The following is a 17743-nucleotide window of genomic DNA, read 5'->3' on the forward strand; positions in this document are numbered from 1 at the left end:
TAAACTGATATTTTAGTCTTTGTGAGAGAAAGTAAGTGCCCAGTACAGAAGAAGCCAGTAGAGATCTTAGAAGAATCTGTGGTGCTTAAAGAGAAATAGATATTTATTTATGCAAATGTCAACATGTTCAGTGGAAAGATTGGTTTAAAGTTACTGCCATTGCCATTCACTTTGAGCTGGTCTGATGTAGTGGTTAAGGCATCATGCTAGAAACCAAGAAACCGAGTTCTAGTCCTGCCTTCAGCATAAATTAGCCAGCTTGGTGATCTTGAGAACATGAAAACAGCAAACCATTTCTGAAAAATTTGCCAGGAAAACTGCAGGGACTTGTCCAGGCAGTCTCCAAGAATTGGAGAAAAAAATAAGTTGCCATTCACTGTAATTAACGCATTTTGCCCTTACATACTTCTCCTCTCAGTTCAGATCTGATGCTGTCTTATGTTGAAAGTGAAAGATCATAGGTATTAGCCTGACGAGAAATTACATGCTTTATCATATATTACATTTTCCACTTGCACAAAGGTAGCATATGGTTCCACATCATTTTCCTATAAAACAAGAAAACATTTTGAGAAGAAAAGGCATGACATCTTCTGAATAAAGTTTTAAAGCATTCTTTTAAAAAGGAAGCATTAATAACCCTCTCTATTTTTTTTTTCTTTCATTCTATATGCACTGTTTATATTTCACTTATACCTGATGGGAAATATAGGGCATTAATTCCTTTACATGATTGGATTTTTCCATTACATAACACACTGAGTTACTAATCATTATAATTGGTTACTGAATCCATGTTTTATAACACAGGTGACATTTTGACTTCTCATTATACATCCCCGTGCCCTACAAAACTACACCCCCACACCTTATGTACAAGCATAGTTACATATTGTGGGTAACAGCATACAAATTTCAATTTTGTTTTCTTTTTTTACCAAAAGAGGCTTATTCTTTCTTTCGTTCCTTTTTAATCCTAGTATTCTCAGATCTAAAATTTTGTTTGGAATATTTGAAAGTATAGCTATCCTAAAATAAAGTTGTAAAGGATTTTGAAAATGGCACATTTACTGGAAGATACTAGAACATCTTTTAAATGTAAAAAGTCTTCCGATTATTATTTTCTGTCACAGTGCTTTGTGGCAGATTAACTACAGTGGATGGCAGGCCTGGAGAAATAGGGAAGATACTTCTAGAATTAAAGACAAGAGTTAAGCCATGGATTCCTAAACTGGGACCCCTTTGCTTGTTATCTAAGATTGTAACTAGGTTCAATTAAAGTAAAAGTAGACCATAATCCTTTTTCTTTTTTTCCCTTCTTGGAGAGATGTTCTCATAGCCTGTGGGGATTTTATTTTGGAAGACAGTCCAGTCATCTAATTGAGTCCAGTATTGCTGTGTTAGAAACAAGTTTTAGTTTTTTTCATTTTTTTATATGGAGAAAAAGGAAAAATCACAGCAATAGCACTTAAGCTTATATATCACTCAAAGGTGCTTTACAACATTCTCCGAGCAGTTTAGTGTCAGCATATTGCTCCCAACAATCTGGATCCTCATTTTACTGACCTCAGAAGGATAGAAGATTGGGTCAGGTCGAGCCCCGTCAGAATTGAATTCCAGACTGTGTGCAGAGTTAGCCTGCAATACTGTATTCTAACCACTGCATCACCAGGGCTCAGATATGTATGACTTATTACATGATTAAAACATTGGAGGATAGATTTATATATGTACTGTGCCCACCAGTTTTGACTTGCTGTGGTACTCATTTTCTAGTAGAATACAGTTTCCATTGTTATGGCAGTGATAAGTAAGAAACTTTGCTGACTGCTGTTGTGGGCATGCTTTAAGCACAAGTTGTGGTAAAAGTGACTATGTTGATTGAATAACTAAACTGAAAAAAGTTGAATCCAGCATTCAGAGTTGATCAGGAAGTAAACATATTGAAGAAACTTCAACACATAACATTAATTAGTGAATTAGCTGCATCTTAACAGCTTTCATGTACTAATTTCTTGTTATTATTGTTTTATAGCTTGTTATACAAGCATTTATAGCTTTTTCAAACTATTTATTATTCCCTGTTTATATGCTGATATATAAAAATTAAATTGGGTTCCCTATTGTATGTTACTTCAAATACTGTCCTGCTGATTGAAGAGGTATTATTGGGATAATTATCTGATTTGCTTTTTGTTTGTTGTAAAGGGCATTACTACTGATAATTGGTGATTATTAGTGATTATTAATTAGTAGGAAACTAGTGATCATTGATGAGCAGGGAAACATTGGATGCAAGAACTTCCAAATTGGATGGAGAGAAAAAGGAGAAAAGCCAATAAGAATCAAGATTTATATTTCATTGTCTACAATGAAAGTGTTAAAAGTTATTCTTTCAAATCAGATGGAGGTTCTTGAAAGTAAGACAAATAAAAATTATGGCATTGTCCAACAAAAATTGAAGCATAGCAAAGAAAAAAAATGCAAAAATTGTTTACAGCAAACAAGAAAGTACAGATATTTAATTACAAGATGATTTTGGAAGGGAAAGTTTACTTGACAATATGAAAAGACAAAATGTACAAATTATCTGGATTTTGATGCAGATGAATTATTAGCGATTCAGAAAGTGTTTAGAATTAATTCCATTGTAGACCAAAGAGGAAATTTAGATTTTGAATAAATAAAATGGCTATAATATAATTGATATTGCAAACTAACTCTGTTAAAAGTGAGTGAAAATATTAAAATCATTATCATGTGCTTAAGAAAATAACATGTGCTTAAGAAACATAAAGACTTGACATTCTTGACATCATATTTATAAAGCATACATAAAAGTGTATGGCTACATTCCATTTGGAAATATTGATTATGGGAAAAAAGTATTCATTTATTCAAAGAAAGATGTTAGCAAGGGTCTACTAATTATGATAAACAGTAGGGAGCAACCTCAAAATCAGAATAAGTAAAATCAGAATAAGCAAAGTCAAGTCTGTATAACTGTAATCTCTAAAATACTCAAACTGTAAATTAAGGATAACATGGTTTAAACTAAGATGTCAATAAATATTAATAACTTGAATAATTCATTTAACAGGAAGCTGATTCTTTTAAAGCTTGTTGTTGATTATTCAGCCTTGATTGCTTGTTGCACTTATTTCCTTTATGAAACTTGGGTTGACAAAGCATATCAGATTCTGTATTTAAACTTGAAAGTTGTTACAAGAATTAAATAAAGGATGTTTCATTAAAAAGGAAGGAGGAATGGGAGAGAATATTAAGAAGAATGTCTAAAAAACATACTATTAAACATGGTATAATAATTAAGTCTATTGTTTACTAACATAACTGTAAGCTTGAGTCTCCTTGTTGATTCGGAAAGGGCATCGTCTTGCCAAATACTTGTTTCTACATGGGTGCCACTACAGTTCTTGACTTACGACCACAATTGAACCCAACATTTATGTTGCTAAGTGACAAATTTGTTAATTTGTCATTTTTACGACTTTTCTAGCCACATTTGTTAACTGAATCGCTGCAGTTGTTAAATTAGTAACACACCCTATTCTTGTTCATTCACACTTGTTAAGTGAATATGGTTTCCTTACTGATTTTGCTTGTCAGAAGGTTGCAAAAGATGATCACATGACCCCGGGACACTGCAGCCGTCATAAATATGGGTCTGTTGTCAAGCATCCAAATATAAATCATATGATTATGAGGGTGTTGCAATGGTCATAAGTATGAAAAATGGTCATAAGCCATTTTTTTCGGTGCCGTTGTAACTTTGGTCACTAAATGAACTGTTGTACTGTAAGTCGAGGACTAACTGTACATCTCTGACTCAGAGAAGGCACTTGCATCTTAAGCCTTACAGTTTCCTTTCTTGTATCTCACCATCAGTGATCCATCAGATAAGGCCTTTAAAACTACAAGTATTCTATTGACTGAAACTGTATTGCTTGCAACTCACAGAGGTGGCTGTGACTCAGCAGCTCCAGGCTTTGGTATTAGAATTACTTGCATACTACCTGCCATAAGTAGGGAATGGCACTTCCCTACTAAGTAGGCCAAGAGTCACTTTTATCTGTTGAACTGCATTGCTAGACACTGTATTCCAAAAAGATGGCTAGGTCAAGGCGTAAGCAAATTGTGATTTAAATTAATTTACAGTAAATCTAAGTAAGTACTGAAATTAACTAATTAATCATTAAAGATATTTAATAGTCTTCTCCCCTGAATCTTAATATGATGACAAGCATGTATAAATCACAGCCTGGGCCTCCTAAAAGTTATTGTGAACTTTACAATGCCAACAATCATTTAAAAAACAAACAAACCCTAAAGCCTAGTTTGAAACAGATCAATTATTGTTTCCTTGGTCTTACCTGGATGTTTTGTCCTGAAACTGTTTCTATATTTGTAGTTGCACTGATTTTTCTTTTGCTGCGATGACAGGAGGAGGAAGGAAAATAGTCAGATCCCCTTCTCTCAATAAATGCCACAGCAAATGAGTTATGTTAAATAAAAAAAAATGGCATTTCAAATTTATACCACTTACAACAAAGTGTTTTTTCAGTTTAACCATCCTTTCCTCAGAACAAAAGATGCAAAGTTTGCAGAGTTAAAATGAAGGGACAGTTTACCACTTCCTTCGTGATTCTGAGTCCTATCTCCTGCTGTACAATTACCATCATTCTGCCATAACTCCTTCCCCTTTTGCTTTTCCCTTCATTTTACATTTCATTGCACAAGCAACACTGCACCATTTCAAGTTTAATGGTTTCACTACTGCAGTAGTACACCGAGCTGATGCTCATGGTGTTCCAGCAGTGTCTGCAAGGGGGTGGGGGAAGACCAGGCAGAGTGACATGATGCAAGCTCCTCCCCTTTTGTGTGGGTTCTAAAGGCTTGTATTGCAATGTTCTGCCTGCCATCTTGCCAATGCCTCTACTTCAGGGGTGGGTTCTACTTATCTTTACTAACAGTTAGCAACGGGACCGCGTGCACACCTTGCTTCTACACATGTGCAGAAGCTTCTACGTATGCGCAGATCAACTATGACGACATCCAGAGCAGTGGGTGGGAACTCCCGCTGGTTTTACTACCAGTTCTTGTGAACTGGTCCGAACCGGGGACAACCCACCACTGCTCTACTCCCACAAATGTTGCCGTGACCAACTCCAATAAATAATGAAAGAAACAGGAGTTGATTTAAGTTAAAACTTGGCATACATACCTTCCACAGAACCTCCAGAGATAGATGGAAAGTGAAAATCCAAATATTCCCAAAAGACCAGTAAGACAGCTATAGAGAATTATCATGGTAGAACTTTCCTTTTTTTCATTTCTACCTGAGAATTTGTAAAGTGTGAGAAATAATAAGTAGGAGAGATTAAAGCCTTGTTTTGTTTATATTAAATAAACAAAAAGGGGTAAGAAAAGAAAATAGAATGACTAATGATAATTTAGATATGTTCCTAGACAGATTCATGTTTTCTAATTAAAAAGGTTATTTAAGACTTTGGATACAAAGACACACAAGACTTTGTATTCATTGCAAAATCTTTATTGCTTTAATGGCAAACCTTTTTGGCACCGGGTGCCGAAAAGGGAGTGTGCACGTGCTTGCAGGTCACCAAGTGCCAAAAAGGGAACACTTCGCACGCGCGCTTGTCACAGCCGCGACCAGGAAGAGGAGTTGCCCAGGGAACATGTTCGCACTGGATAAGGCACTTCCAATTTCCGGCGAGCACATGCTCACCGGCCAGCAAGTCTTCCAGTTACTGCCACGCATGTACATGTGCTGATCAGATGGCCGGCACGCATGCACATGACAGGAAATGGAAAACCAGCTCTTCTGGTTTCCGGCACTGCCGCACATACAAAGGCTAGCTGATCATCACGTGCGCATGCACACCAGAAACCCGGAAGAGGAATGGGCGATGCTACGCATGATAGATGACATGGCTCCACAAGCCATTTTGGGCACGTGTGCCATAGGTTCGCCATCACGGCTGTAAGAAGTCATGGCAATAAAAACAAATAGGAATGCAAACATCCAACCTTTCCATAAAAGTAACTGGAATTTTCAATCTGTGCAATTTAGGCAGAAAGGCAATCACTATCTAGCCACCCTAATTGTTTGAAGAAAATATTAAAGAGTACTTTATTTCTAGTATTAAGAGCATTCATTATTCTTACTTTCTGAAATAATTTCATAAATAGTACCTATATCAATAGTTTAATAACAAGCACAGCCTTTCCTCAATTCCCATGGCTTAAGCAAAGAACTAGAGAAAAATGGAAATCTGTTTCATTAACATGCGAGAATGATTGAAGGAGGATCAGTCCAGTTAAGGAAGGACCATAGCCCAGTAGTAGACCATGTGTGATGATAGGAAAGATTCTAAAAACCTTTGTCCATCAGAGTAAATAGCACTGAGCTAAAGAGACAGTCTGATGTATTAGTTATTCACATTTAAAATGTCAACAAAGAACAGAGACCTCCCGATTACTGTAAACCGAATGTGACTTGGCTAGTGAAACTGATGATTAAATGCTTAAATTTTACCTGGTAGAGTTAAGATAAGTGACATTCCCCCAGTAGGATGGGAGATGACGCATGTAAGCTTATCCTCATTAACATTTTGCACATTATATGTACTGGTAATGGTCTTTGTGCCATTTGGCAATATTTCAGTCACATTTTGAGAGTCTCCTGGTGGATTCCAGGATATCCCTGCAGCTGGTTTTCCTGCAGCCGCCTTGCACACGGCAGTGCCATTGGCATGAGTCAAGGACACTTGTGGAGACACTAAAATGAAACGGGACATATAAGAAATAATTAATTACATTTACCAAGATAGCACCCATTTAGTGTGAGAGGCATCTTATTAACAGATTTCCAGCCACATTTACTCATCAGTAAGCACATGATAGAACAAAGAACTAAGAACACACCAAATAACCTTGAGAAGTAGGAATCACTAGAAAAAAGCATGTATTTGAGCAATCAGAATAGCAGAGTTGGAAGGGACCTTGTAGGTCATCTAGTCTAACCCCCTGCTCAAGCAGGAGACTATACCATTTCTTTTTTTTAATTATTATTTTTATAACACAATATAACAATACAAGACATAGAACATTTATAAACACACTCTCTTAACAGCTATTGCATGGGTGATCTTCTTTGTTATTCACAATTTCCCCTTCTTTGTATTATTCCGATTTACTATTTGTCCCCAACATTTTAATTACTATATATATACAATGTATTTCTCTCATTCATATTTATTTCCTATTTTTTATACTTTAACATATCCTTTCTATCTTTTTTAACATTTCTATCTTTCCCCCCTAATTTTCTTCTTCATTTTTCCTTCCCTCCAACCACTTATACCACTTGTGCCAAGTCCTATAGTATTCTGTATCCTCTTTTTCTTTAAGTTCTTTTGTCAGTTTGTCCATCTCGGCACATTCCAAAAAATTTTTTATTAACTCGTCTTCAAATGGTACATTTTTTTTTCCAATTCTGGGCATAGACTATACGAGTGGCAGTTAAAATATGTAATATTAAATATTTTACTTCCTTTGTAAATTTTTCTGTGAATATCCCTAGTAGGAATATCTCAGGTTTTCCATTTATCGCTTGTTGTATTATTTTCTCAAACCACTTTTTGATTTTGGCCCATAATTTTTTTGCTGCTGGACATCTCCACCAGAGGTGATAACATGTTCCGTAATTGTTTTTACACTTCCAACATAATGGGGATTTATTAGGGAACATCTTAGCTATTCTTGCCGGTGGTAAGTGCCATCTATGAAACATCTTCATCTGGCTTTCCTTGTATGCCATCGACAGTGTCAATTTAATATTTGTTTGCCACATTTTTTCCCACTTCTCTAATTCTATTGTATGATTAAAATTTTTCGCCCATTTAATCATTGTATCTTTTACTATTTCCTCTTCCATTTTATACCGTAGTAAAAATTTATATATTTTACTAATTAGTTTCTGCTCCATCCCTTGTATAATTTTATCCAATTCATTTTGTTCCAATTGTACCTCATTCAATTTTATGACTTCTTTGTATTTTGACTGAATTTGTATGTATGTCCACCAATCTATTTCTCTTTTTAAATCTTGTTCTAATTCTTGTTTTATTTTTAATTTTCCTTGATCTTTTAGAATATCCCTGTACCTAATTATACTATTCCATTCTATTAAATTTGGGTGTATTAATATTTCTGTAGGGGAAATCCAAATTGGTAATTTTGTATAATGGTGTTTTTTAATTTTAGTCGAAATCAGTAGCAACGCATTCCTTAATATATGTCTTTTAAAATATCATCCCAAAGAAATGCATGCCATCCCACTTGCAAGTCATGCCCTTCAATTACTAATATTCTTTGATTTTTCAATTCCATCCATTCTTTCAACCATACTAGGCTTGCCGCTTGGTAGTTTATCTCCCACTCTGGCAGTGCTAGTCCTCCTCTATCTTTAAAATCTTGCAAAATTTTTAATCTGATTCTAGGTCTTTTTTCCTGCCATATAAATTTTGTAATTGTTTTGTTTAATGTATCGAAAAAGATTTTATCTAATTTCACTGGTATAACCTGGAAGAGGAATAAGACTCTGGGCAGGATATTCATTTTAATCGTGACAATTCTTCCCATGAGTGAAATTTGTAAGTTTTTCCAATTATCTAAATATTTTTTAATTTGTAATAATAATTTATCATAATTGTCATGTTTAATTGAAGAACCTCTTGCGGTCAGCCAGATGCCTAAATATTTTATTTTTTTAGTTGTTTGAATCTTTGTTATACATTCCAATTCTTCCTCTTGTTTTTTTGTAAGGTTTTTAGTTAATAATTTAGATTTATTTTTATTTATTTTTAGTCCAGCCACTTCACCAAATTCTTCTATTATTTTTATCAATTTTGGGCTTGATCTACAATAAAGACCAGATTGTCGGTGTTCGGTTCCCCAGGCCTCTGGCTCCACTGGAAAAAGGCAGATAAACTCTAGCAAACAGGTTTTCATGCAGATTATATTTATTTGGGAATCCTTCAGAAACCATAGATTTACTATCATGGTGAGTCAAGGTGAGGTTCATCCAAATATTTCATAATCTATCCCATTTCCTAGTGTAAAATGATGGTAGTTCTGTCCCATTCAGAAAGCATGCTTCTCTCTTCTGTTGTAATTCAAAATCGCCAGGTCTTTGTTCTGCACCCAGGCAGAGAGCCTCAGTGGCCAATCAGACACACAGATGTGGTCACATGTCATGGACTACATTTCCCTTAATGCAATCTCTCTCTACATCTCCCACAATACAATCTCTTAAGAAGACAGCTCTTAATTCTTAAGGTAACTAATAGACCTTTTATCTCATGATCCCCTCTAATCCTTTTTAAAAACGGTTCTAATGATAATATAAAGAGAAGTAAGGAAAGTGGGCATCCTTGTCTCACCCCTTTTGTTAGATCGAATTTGTTGGTCATATCTTCATTAATAATCACCTTTGCCGTTTGTTTTGTATATATTTTCCCAATCATATTTTCAAATTTGGTCCCAAATTCCATAAGTTTTAGTTGCTTGGTCATAAACTTCCAATTCAAGTTGTCGAATGCTTTTTGGGCATCAAGGAAAACCAGTGAAGCTTGCTTTTCCAGTTGTGCTTCATGAAACTCTAGACTATTCATTATTATTCTGGTATTAATTTTAATTTGTTGGCCTGGTAGGAAACCATTTTGGTCAGAATGTATATGTTTATTTAGAATTGTTTTTATTCTTTCGGATATAATTGACATAAATATTTTGTAGTCTGTATTTAACAAAGAGATTGGTTTATAGTTTTGTATTAATTGATGATCTGAATCTTCTTTATGTATCAGAGTAATTAATGCTTCTGTCCAAGTATTTGGTATATTTGCTTGTTCTACCACCTCATTAAATATTTCTAGCATTAACTCTCTTATCAATCCTTGGATATTTCTATATAACTCCACTGGTAGTCCATCTGGGCCCGGTGTTTTGTTATTCTTTTGTTTTTTCATTGCAATTCCAAACTCTGTTTCTGTTATTGGTTGGTTTAACATTTCCTGTTCTTCTTCCGTTATTTTACCTATATGTGTTCCCTCCAGATATTCTTCAATCCTTACTTCTGGTATCTCTTCCTGTGGACTATACCATTTCTGACAGATGGCTGTCCAGTCTCTTCTTGAAAGCCTGGACTAATGAAGCACCCACAACATCTGTAGGCAAGTTGTTAAACTGGCTGATTGTTCTGTCAGAAAATTTCTCCTTATTTCTAAGTTGAATCTCTCCTTGATCAGTTTCCATTAATTGTTCCTTGTCTGCCCTTCAGGTGCTTTGGAAATTAGGTTGTCCCCTTCCTCTCTGTGATAGTCCCTCAAATATTGGAACACTACTAATATGTCATCCCTGGTCCTTCTCTTCACTGGATTAGCCATGCCGTTTCTGTAACTGTTCTTCATATGTTTTAGTCTCCAGGCCCCTAATCATCTTTGTCGCTCTTCTCTGCACTCTTTTCTAGAGTCTCTCTCAACATCTTTTTTATAATGTGGTGACCAAAAACTGGATGTAGAATTCTAGATGTGGCTTTACAATCAATAATATATATGTTTATGTTGCTGCCACATACTTAGTTTTGCATGAGTTTTTTTTTTCTTAGCTTGGTTTTCTGTCTATGAATGTAGAAAAAAGTATGGCAAGTGTTCCCTCCCTCCTTTCCATCCCCTCCTCTTATCAAGTTTTCCATTCTTGCAACATCACAAATTAATCATCAGTCAACCCTGTGTTAATCCCCTCAGTCAATTGCAGTGCTGATAATAAAATTGCTCTATTGCTCATAAAAACCATCACGGAAAGCCTCTCCCCAGATTGCTGAAGGAAAGATGGGTTGGAGGTTTTGCCAAATGTTCCATGTGTGAGCATTGCATGAGTAATAAAAAGATAATATCTGTGAGATCTAGCCATGCTTCAGGACATGATGGGCTGATAAATATAAATGTTTTATGATCCCAAAATATTCTAAGAATACCTATAGGAATTGGAATGATACAGCAAGATTGAAACATTGATAACAATGTTCTAATGTCTCAGAGGCTGCCACAAAGAAGAGGGAGTCAAGCTATTCTCCAAAGCACCTGAGGGCAGGACAAAAAGCAATGGATGGAAACTAATCAAGGAGAGCTAGAACTAAGGAGAAATTTCCTGACAGTGGAACAAATTTCCTCCAGAAGTTGTAAATGCTCCAACACTGGAAGTTTTTAAGAAGAGATTGGATAACCATTTGTCTGAAATGGTATATGGTTTCCTGCCTAAGCAGGAGGTTAGACTAGAAGACCTCCAAGATCCCTTCCAACTCTTCTCTTCTCTTCTCTTCTCTTCTCTTCTCTTCTCTTCTCTTCTCTTCTCTTCTCTTCTCTTCTCTTCTCTTCTATTCTATTCTATTCTATTCTATTCTATTCTATTCTATTCTAACCATGACCCACTAACTGGTTAAGATTTGTTGATGAGTTATAGGAATATTGCATATATATGTTGGCATTTGAAAAATATGGAAGATGGAACTTCAAATTCTTTATGTTTTCAAAAATTAGCAATTCCTACATTTTGTCAGGTTTAAATGAAGATAATAATCGGCTGATACTCCATAACAATTTGCAGTTATTCCTCCACACTTCTGAAAGCAGAAGAATGCTGGAAGTTAGCTGATTGCAAACATTAGCAATAAATGTAAACAAGGACTGTTGAAACACCTGAGGGAAGCCTACCATAATAAGTGCCATCTTAAACTAATAATGCTGAAGGTATCACTGTGCCTTAAACACATTAATGAAACAGGATATTACAAGAATAAGAACAAGCCAATGTATTAATCATAAAAATATATTTTATAAGTTTGCATTTTAATATTATAAACTGTTTTGAAATATCCTGAAAAATGACATAAATGTATGAAAAAGGACTATAATAGTTCTGACTATAACAATCCAAGACAATGATATGTTGTTTCTTACCTGATAAAGATACTTCATATTCATGGTTTAACATTCCTTTAGCAGTAGCAATGAAACACCTATATATTCCTTCTCTGGACATTTGAAATGATTTTATCCTAACAGCAGAATCTTCTTCCGGTCTAGATACCCAATCCATGTCCATACTGCAGTTTCTGGCTATGGTATTGTTCTCTCTCTTAAATGATAAATGGCAATGCATTCCATTGTTAAAGTTCACCTTCCATACTGTCAGATTATATCTTTCTGGAGGACAGTGCAGTTCAATGGTTGTTCCAAGCTTTGCATATCTACTGGATTTATCTAGAAAGATATAGAAATAAATGTTATCAAGAATTATTATAGGTAAATATGGTTTTCCACAAAGATGCCTTTTTGGGTTTCCCCACAGGAGGAAACCCACATTTTAGAAAAGAAATGGTGACAAGGCCAAACGGTGGATCTATAGTAAAATAATATCTTTTAATTTAGGAGCTCCTACCCTCAAATCTAAGGAGGAGTTAGAATCAGAAGGTCATGTTTGTCATTGGTTTACATACTTATAAATGAAAGAAAGATTTAAACTAGATAAAAACAAATCATGGGTTTAACTTTGTTAAAAATGGATTGGATACTTTGCTGTGTGGTAGTGATGAACATATTATTGCAAAAGTCTATAAAGTGTAATTGGATTTACATCTGGAAAATGAACAAGTAAAGCATTGTATGATTCAGTGGGCAAGGAATTTTGGATATAATATAATGCTTGAACAGTGGGAGAATATGTGGAATAAAGGTTTAAAGTTTACATTAAGCTATAATTTAAAAGAAAAATTTTATAAGATGATGTATCGTTGGTATTTAATTCCAGATAAATTGTCAAGAATGTATAAAGGTACCCTCAAATGAATGTTGGAAACATAAATGTAAAGAAGGGACTTTTTATCATTTATGGTGGACTGCTGCCCATTGGGAGACTAAGGAGACTAAGATAGATCTATTTTGGACTTATAAGCCCTCATCAGTTAGCCACACCTTCATCCCATGTATCCTCCCCAGGCTAATTGATGAGGGCTTATAAATCCGAAATAGATCTATCTTAGTCTCCTTAGTCTCCCAATGGGCAGCAGGGAGCTTGCTGGCTGCTGGAAAAAAAGCCTAGAAACTAGTGGATTGGGATTTCACTGAACTAGGGCTGCATAAAAATCTTGGTTTACGTAGGAAGAACCTGGATATATATATATATAATTTTTATGCTAGCACAGCAAGATTCACTCACATTTGCTCATTAAAAACAATGGTTAACAAATGGCCTAATCCTCCAGTGACCTCTGAGAACCCAATGCGTTATATCCTATCAGTATAAACTAAATTATGCAAAGCATAGAAAAATATTAAAAGTACTGAAAAGATAAATTAAAAAAAGAAAAGAAACAGAAGTCAAACTAATTGAATTTACCTCAAACCATCCACTATACTTCTCTCCACTTTTCTACGCCGGCAAATCACTCTTGCTTCTCTCACAATAATACACTGTTATTTTGTCCATCAGCCTTCTCACTCCTCTTTTTCTGAGGATCTCTCACCCATTCTATCCAATCATGGTTTTCTCTAGCAGCCCTTTTTCTCAATCCATTCATTCTTCCTTCATTTATTTGCTTTCAAGTGCAATTATCATTCGATCCCTTTATATGGCCAAACCACTTGAATGTACTTTTTTTGCATTGATCACTCACTTTTGTATCATTTATTAATGATATTACATCTTCTAGTTTTACCACATAACTAATTTTTCACCATTTACCATATATATAACTTCCAAGTTTCATTTCACATTTCCTGTCAAAGACAACTGCCTTTGATGCATTAATTTTGAGATTCATGCTTGTGGCGTTATACAATATGTTCTAACATTTCCTAAATATCATTCAGGTTTTCAGTAACAAACATATTATCTACATATAAGAGAATATACACATTTGTTTTCATGATGTCAGGACAGCTGTGGCTAGAAAGTGTTGTTTATCAATGATGCAACCTCTTTCCAGAAGTGAGACTGCTGCCTTCCATAATAGCTTTCCAAAAATCACCAAAGGCTAAACTTATACAGAGCGTCTACGGGACATAATCCTTCATCATCACCCCTTTTTAATTACATTTTTTTCATTTTTATGTAACTATTAATTTAGGGCTTTTTTTTAGTTCTTTGTATTACAAAGGTTGGGGCATAATTTCTTATTTTTTTTTATCACAGCTGTTTTATTATTTGGTTTTTACTATGAAGGATGTTTTTATGGTGTATTATTTTGTTGTAATGTAAACCATTGGACATTGGAATGATTTGGTGGCCTATGTATTCAATAAATACTCTCCTAACATTTTCACAAACAATCTTTATACATTTATCAATAAATAAATTAAAAAACCAAGTTGAACTAGAAGACCTCCAAAGTCTTTTCCAATTCTGTTATTCCTACTTTTTTCTATAGCATGGGTTGGCTCAATAACTATTTTAACAAAGGAAACAGATGATTTAACATATAATAGCATGCTTGGTCTACAGAATTAATAAATTTTGCATTACTTCCTGCAAGCAGAATAACATCTTGAAGAACATCTTTGATCTAAATAAAATGTTTGTAAAATATTGTACTCCTTTGAACAATTTCTCCTGATAGAGCTAGCCCTATAAAACTTATAATACGAAATGTATACTCTTTACTTGATGTCCAAGTTATACTACAAAACTGAATAAATTATTGATTTGGCAAGTAGCATTCAGAAACGTATTAAACAAGGCGCCTTATTTCCTAAAGTCAAATTTGAAAGTGGCTTCCAGAATCATTCAACTGGATACTGTAGTTTGTACATTAAATCATCATGCATTAGGCTTGTATACATAGCGGTGTAAAGTCAGTATGGCATAGTGTTTAGATTAGAACTAAAGTGATACTTTTTAATTACTCACTGTAAAGTTCATAGCATAAGCTGGCCATTTCCCATATATTAAGATAGTCTGGATGGCTATGGATATAAAATGTGTGAAGGAAGACCAATATGTGCAACTCTGAACTCTGGAAGAATTATGGAATAAATACATACACAAACAGTAATATAAAAATAATAAAGAATTAAAATAAATTACTAAGTACTGTGTTTCCCCGAAAATAAGACCCTGTCTTATATTTTTTTGAACCCTGAAATAAGCGCTTGGCCTTATTGCCATACGCTCAAAAGCCCGATTAGGCTTATTATCAGGGGATGTCTTATTCGGGGGGAAATAGGGTACATATATCACTATAACCTAGAATGATTATCCATTTTTCTCACTCTATCATTATTCTTCAGGTTATAATATAAACTTACTTTTATATAATAATGCCACTTAATTTCAACATGATAAAGCAAGGGCCATTGTTTTAGGAACATAGGTGTTGACAACTACTTACAAAATATTCTATTTTAAAAAATTGTTTAAATATATCCCAGATCTTTTGCAAAATATTTTACTCCTTTCCAAAACAGAGAAGCAAATGTTCCAGAGAAAAACAACATATTTACTTACTTTAACATATTAAACTTACCAGATACTGCCATGGCCATCATAATAGTGAGAAGGGTCCCAGCACCCCAAATCTTCATAATAAAATCACTGCATTTTGCTTCCATGGTTCACACAAGTGTTTCTCTATTTGACCCATTCTATTGTACAACTATTTGTTGTTCTAATGAGCATCTTTCGGTGAACATTTTTTTAAAATGCCAGATGGCATCTTTCTCCTCCTTTTAATATCCTTTCATTTCTGCAGCAACTGATTATCAATTTTGCTTCTGTCAACTGTCTTTGTACTGTGTAAGACTTCCTGTGCTTACAGTCAAAATGTGATCACTGAGGAAACAGATCAAGCATTTTTCTCATTTGTTCCCTAAACAAAGCTGCTGTCTTGTCAAGATAAGTTTTTCCAATAAAATTCAAAGAAAAAGAAGGCGGCGGCTAGATGAACCCAGGCACTGTCTCAAAACAGAGACTGCTTCAAGCTTCTCTATTTCATATCCACAAAAATTTTCTGTCATTCTTTTCATGAAAATCGAAAAGCTGTTACATAACAAATTGGCTATAATTGAATACATAAAAACAGAGAAATCAATCATAAATTTACTGGCCGTTTAAAAACAACATTAGAACTATTGAAAACAACTTTAAAAACCAAACAGATAAGAAACAATTACTTTCTTTTCATTTTTTTTTATAAAATATTTTTTATTGAGTATTTTACATTTTAAAACCAAACACACAATAGCAAAAGAAGTCAAGAGACAAAACACATTCACACACATACACACATCAGACATTAAAATACAATACTAACATAGATATACAATTTTACAACTTTCTGCATCGACTTTTGTCTTTACTGTTAGCTTTTATCCTCTCGCTCCTTCTCTTTATTTTTAAATATTCATAATTAACTGTTTTGTTAGCAGGATCATTATTTACATTTATATCCAGTATATTAATTTCAAATTTCACTTTATATTCTTATTTCTTAATTTGATTTCTGTTTTCCAACCATGTATAAAACCTATTCCACACTTTATAATAATCCGAGTCTTTTCTTTCTTTGATCTCCATCTTTAATTTATCCATTTCGGCGCATATGAGGATTTTCTTTATTATTGTTTCTTCCAATGGTGTATTGGTCGACTTTCACATTTGTGCTAGAGTAATTCTGGCCACATTAAAATATGCAATATAATAACAACAATTTTAGAACAATTGAAAACAACTTAAAAAACCAAACAGATAAGAAGCAATTACTTTCTTTTCTATTTGATAGGAAGAGGGGGGGAAAGCCCAATATTCTCAAAATTTGATAAACGACTTGATTTACTGTTCAGGACTGCCCCTACAATTAGGCAGAGTTAGCCAAATCTTCAGGCAAACTGATGCTTGAGGGCAGAAATAGCAAAGCCCTCTAAGGCTGTTTCTCTTGAGTTCTCTACCTTGTCTTCTCTGTTAAAATGAAGAGCAGGAGAAACTACATGACTTGCTTTAAGCTCCCTAGACTAGCTTGCTGCCTTGGGTGTGATGTTATGGATGGTAAAAATACCATACCATCAATTGTCTTAGTCAAAAAGCATCACTGTTGACAATTTTTCCTACATCTTTACAGTGTAGTAAAATAAATGGTTAACTTTTTAAAAATCTACAAGCTTCCCCAGTATTATATTTTGCAGTTTATGAACAAAAACTTGAAATAGGACAATAAAGCATGAGAGAAAAACAAAAGCAAAACCAGTGCTTAAATTGATAGCTGAGGATGGTTCTATGCTTTTGGTGGGTGTTTAAGTTCAAAATAAGTTTACACAAAGGAAATAAGTGTATTAATTTCCACTAATGTGACTCAAAATGGTACAATAGTTTAGTTTTCTAAGAAATGCAGCATTTCTGCCAAGGTACCCTTTGATAAAAATGCATGTAAATAGCAGATGCCACTAAATGGGAATTAAAATTAGTTTTTACAGTGTTCGCTCTTGCCGATTTCTGATCCTAGTATGTTAAAGTATGTTGTTCCTATGATAAAACTTCAATTTTTATCCATTCCCAACCCTTTTTCCCTTTTTTGTGGAAAATGATGCTGATGCTGAAGATGCAGACCAGATAGAATAACTTATCAGGAAGCATTCAGACACCTGAGGGAGTT

At 34.4% G+C, this 17743-nt stretch overlaps 1 protein-coding gene across 1 annotated transcript; it reads right to left on the reverse strand.

Moving 5' to 3' along the window:
• Window positions 1–414: 414 nt before the first annotated feature.
• Window positions 415–15707, reverse strand: CD200R1 (CD200 receptor 1). Its single transcript, XM_070943805.1, has 6 exons — window positions 15623–15707; window positions 12060–12362; window positions 6578–6820; window positions 5243–5357; window positions 4392–4449; window positions 415–548 (listed from the first exon to the last, which is right to left on the reverse strand). Exons 1-6 carry the CDS (start codon window positions 15705–15707, stop codon window positions 465–467), a joined length of 888 nt encoding a protein of 295 aa, XP_070799906.1. The 3' UTR covers window positions 415–464.
• Window positions 15708–17743: the final 2036 nt, after the last annotated feature.

This window comes from Pituophis catenifer, unplaced genomic scaffold (genome assembly GCF_029215685.1).
Source record: "Pituophis catenifer annectens isolate HBS135680 unplaced genomic scaffold, rPitCat1.0.hap2 SCAF_4, whole genome shotgun sequence".
NCBI lineage: Eukaryota > Metazoa > Chordata > Lepidosauria > Squamata > Colubridae > Pituophis > Pituophis catenifer.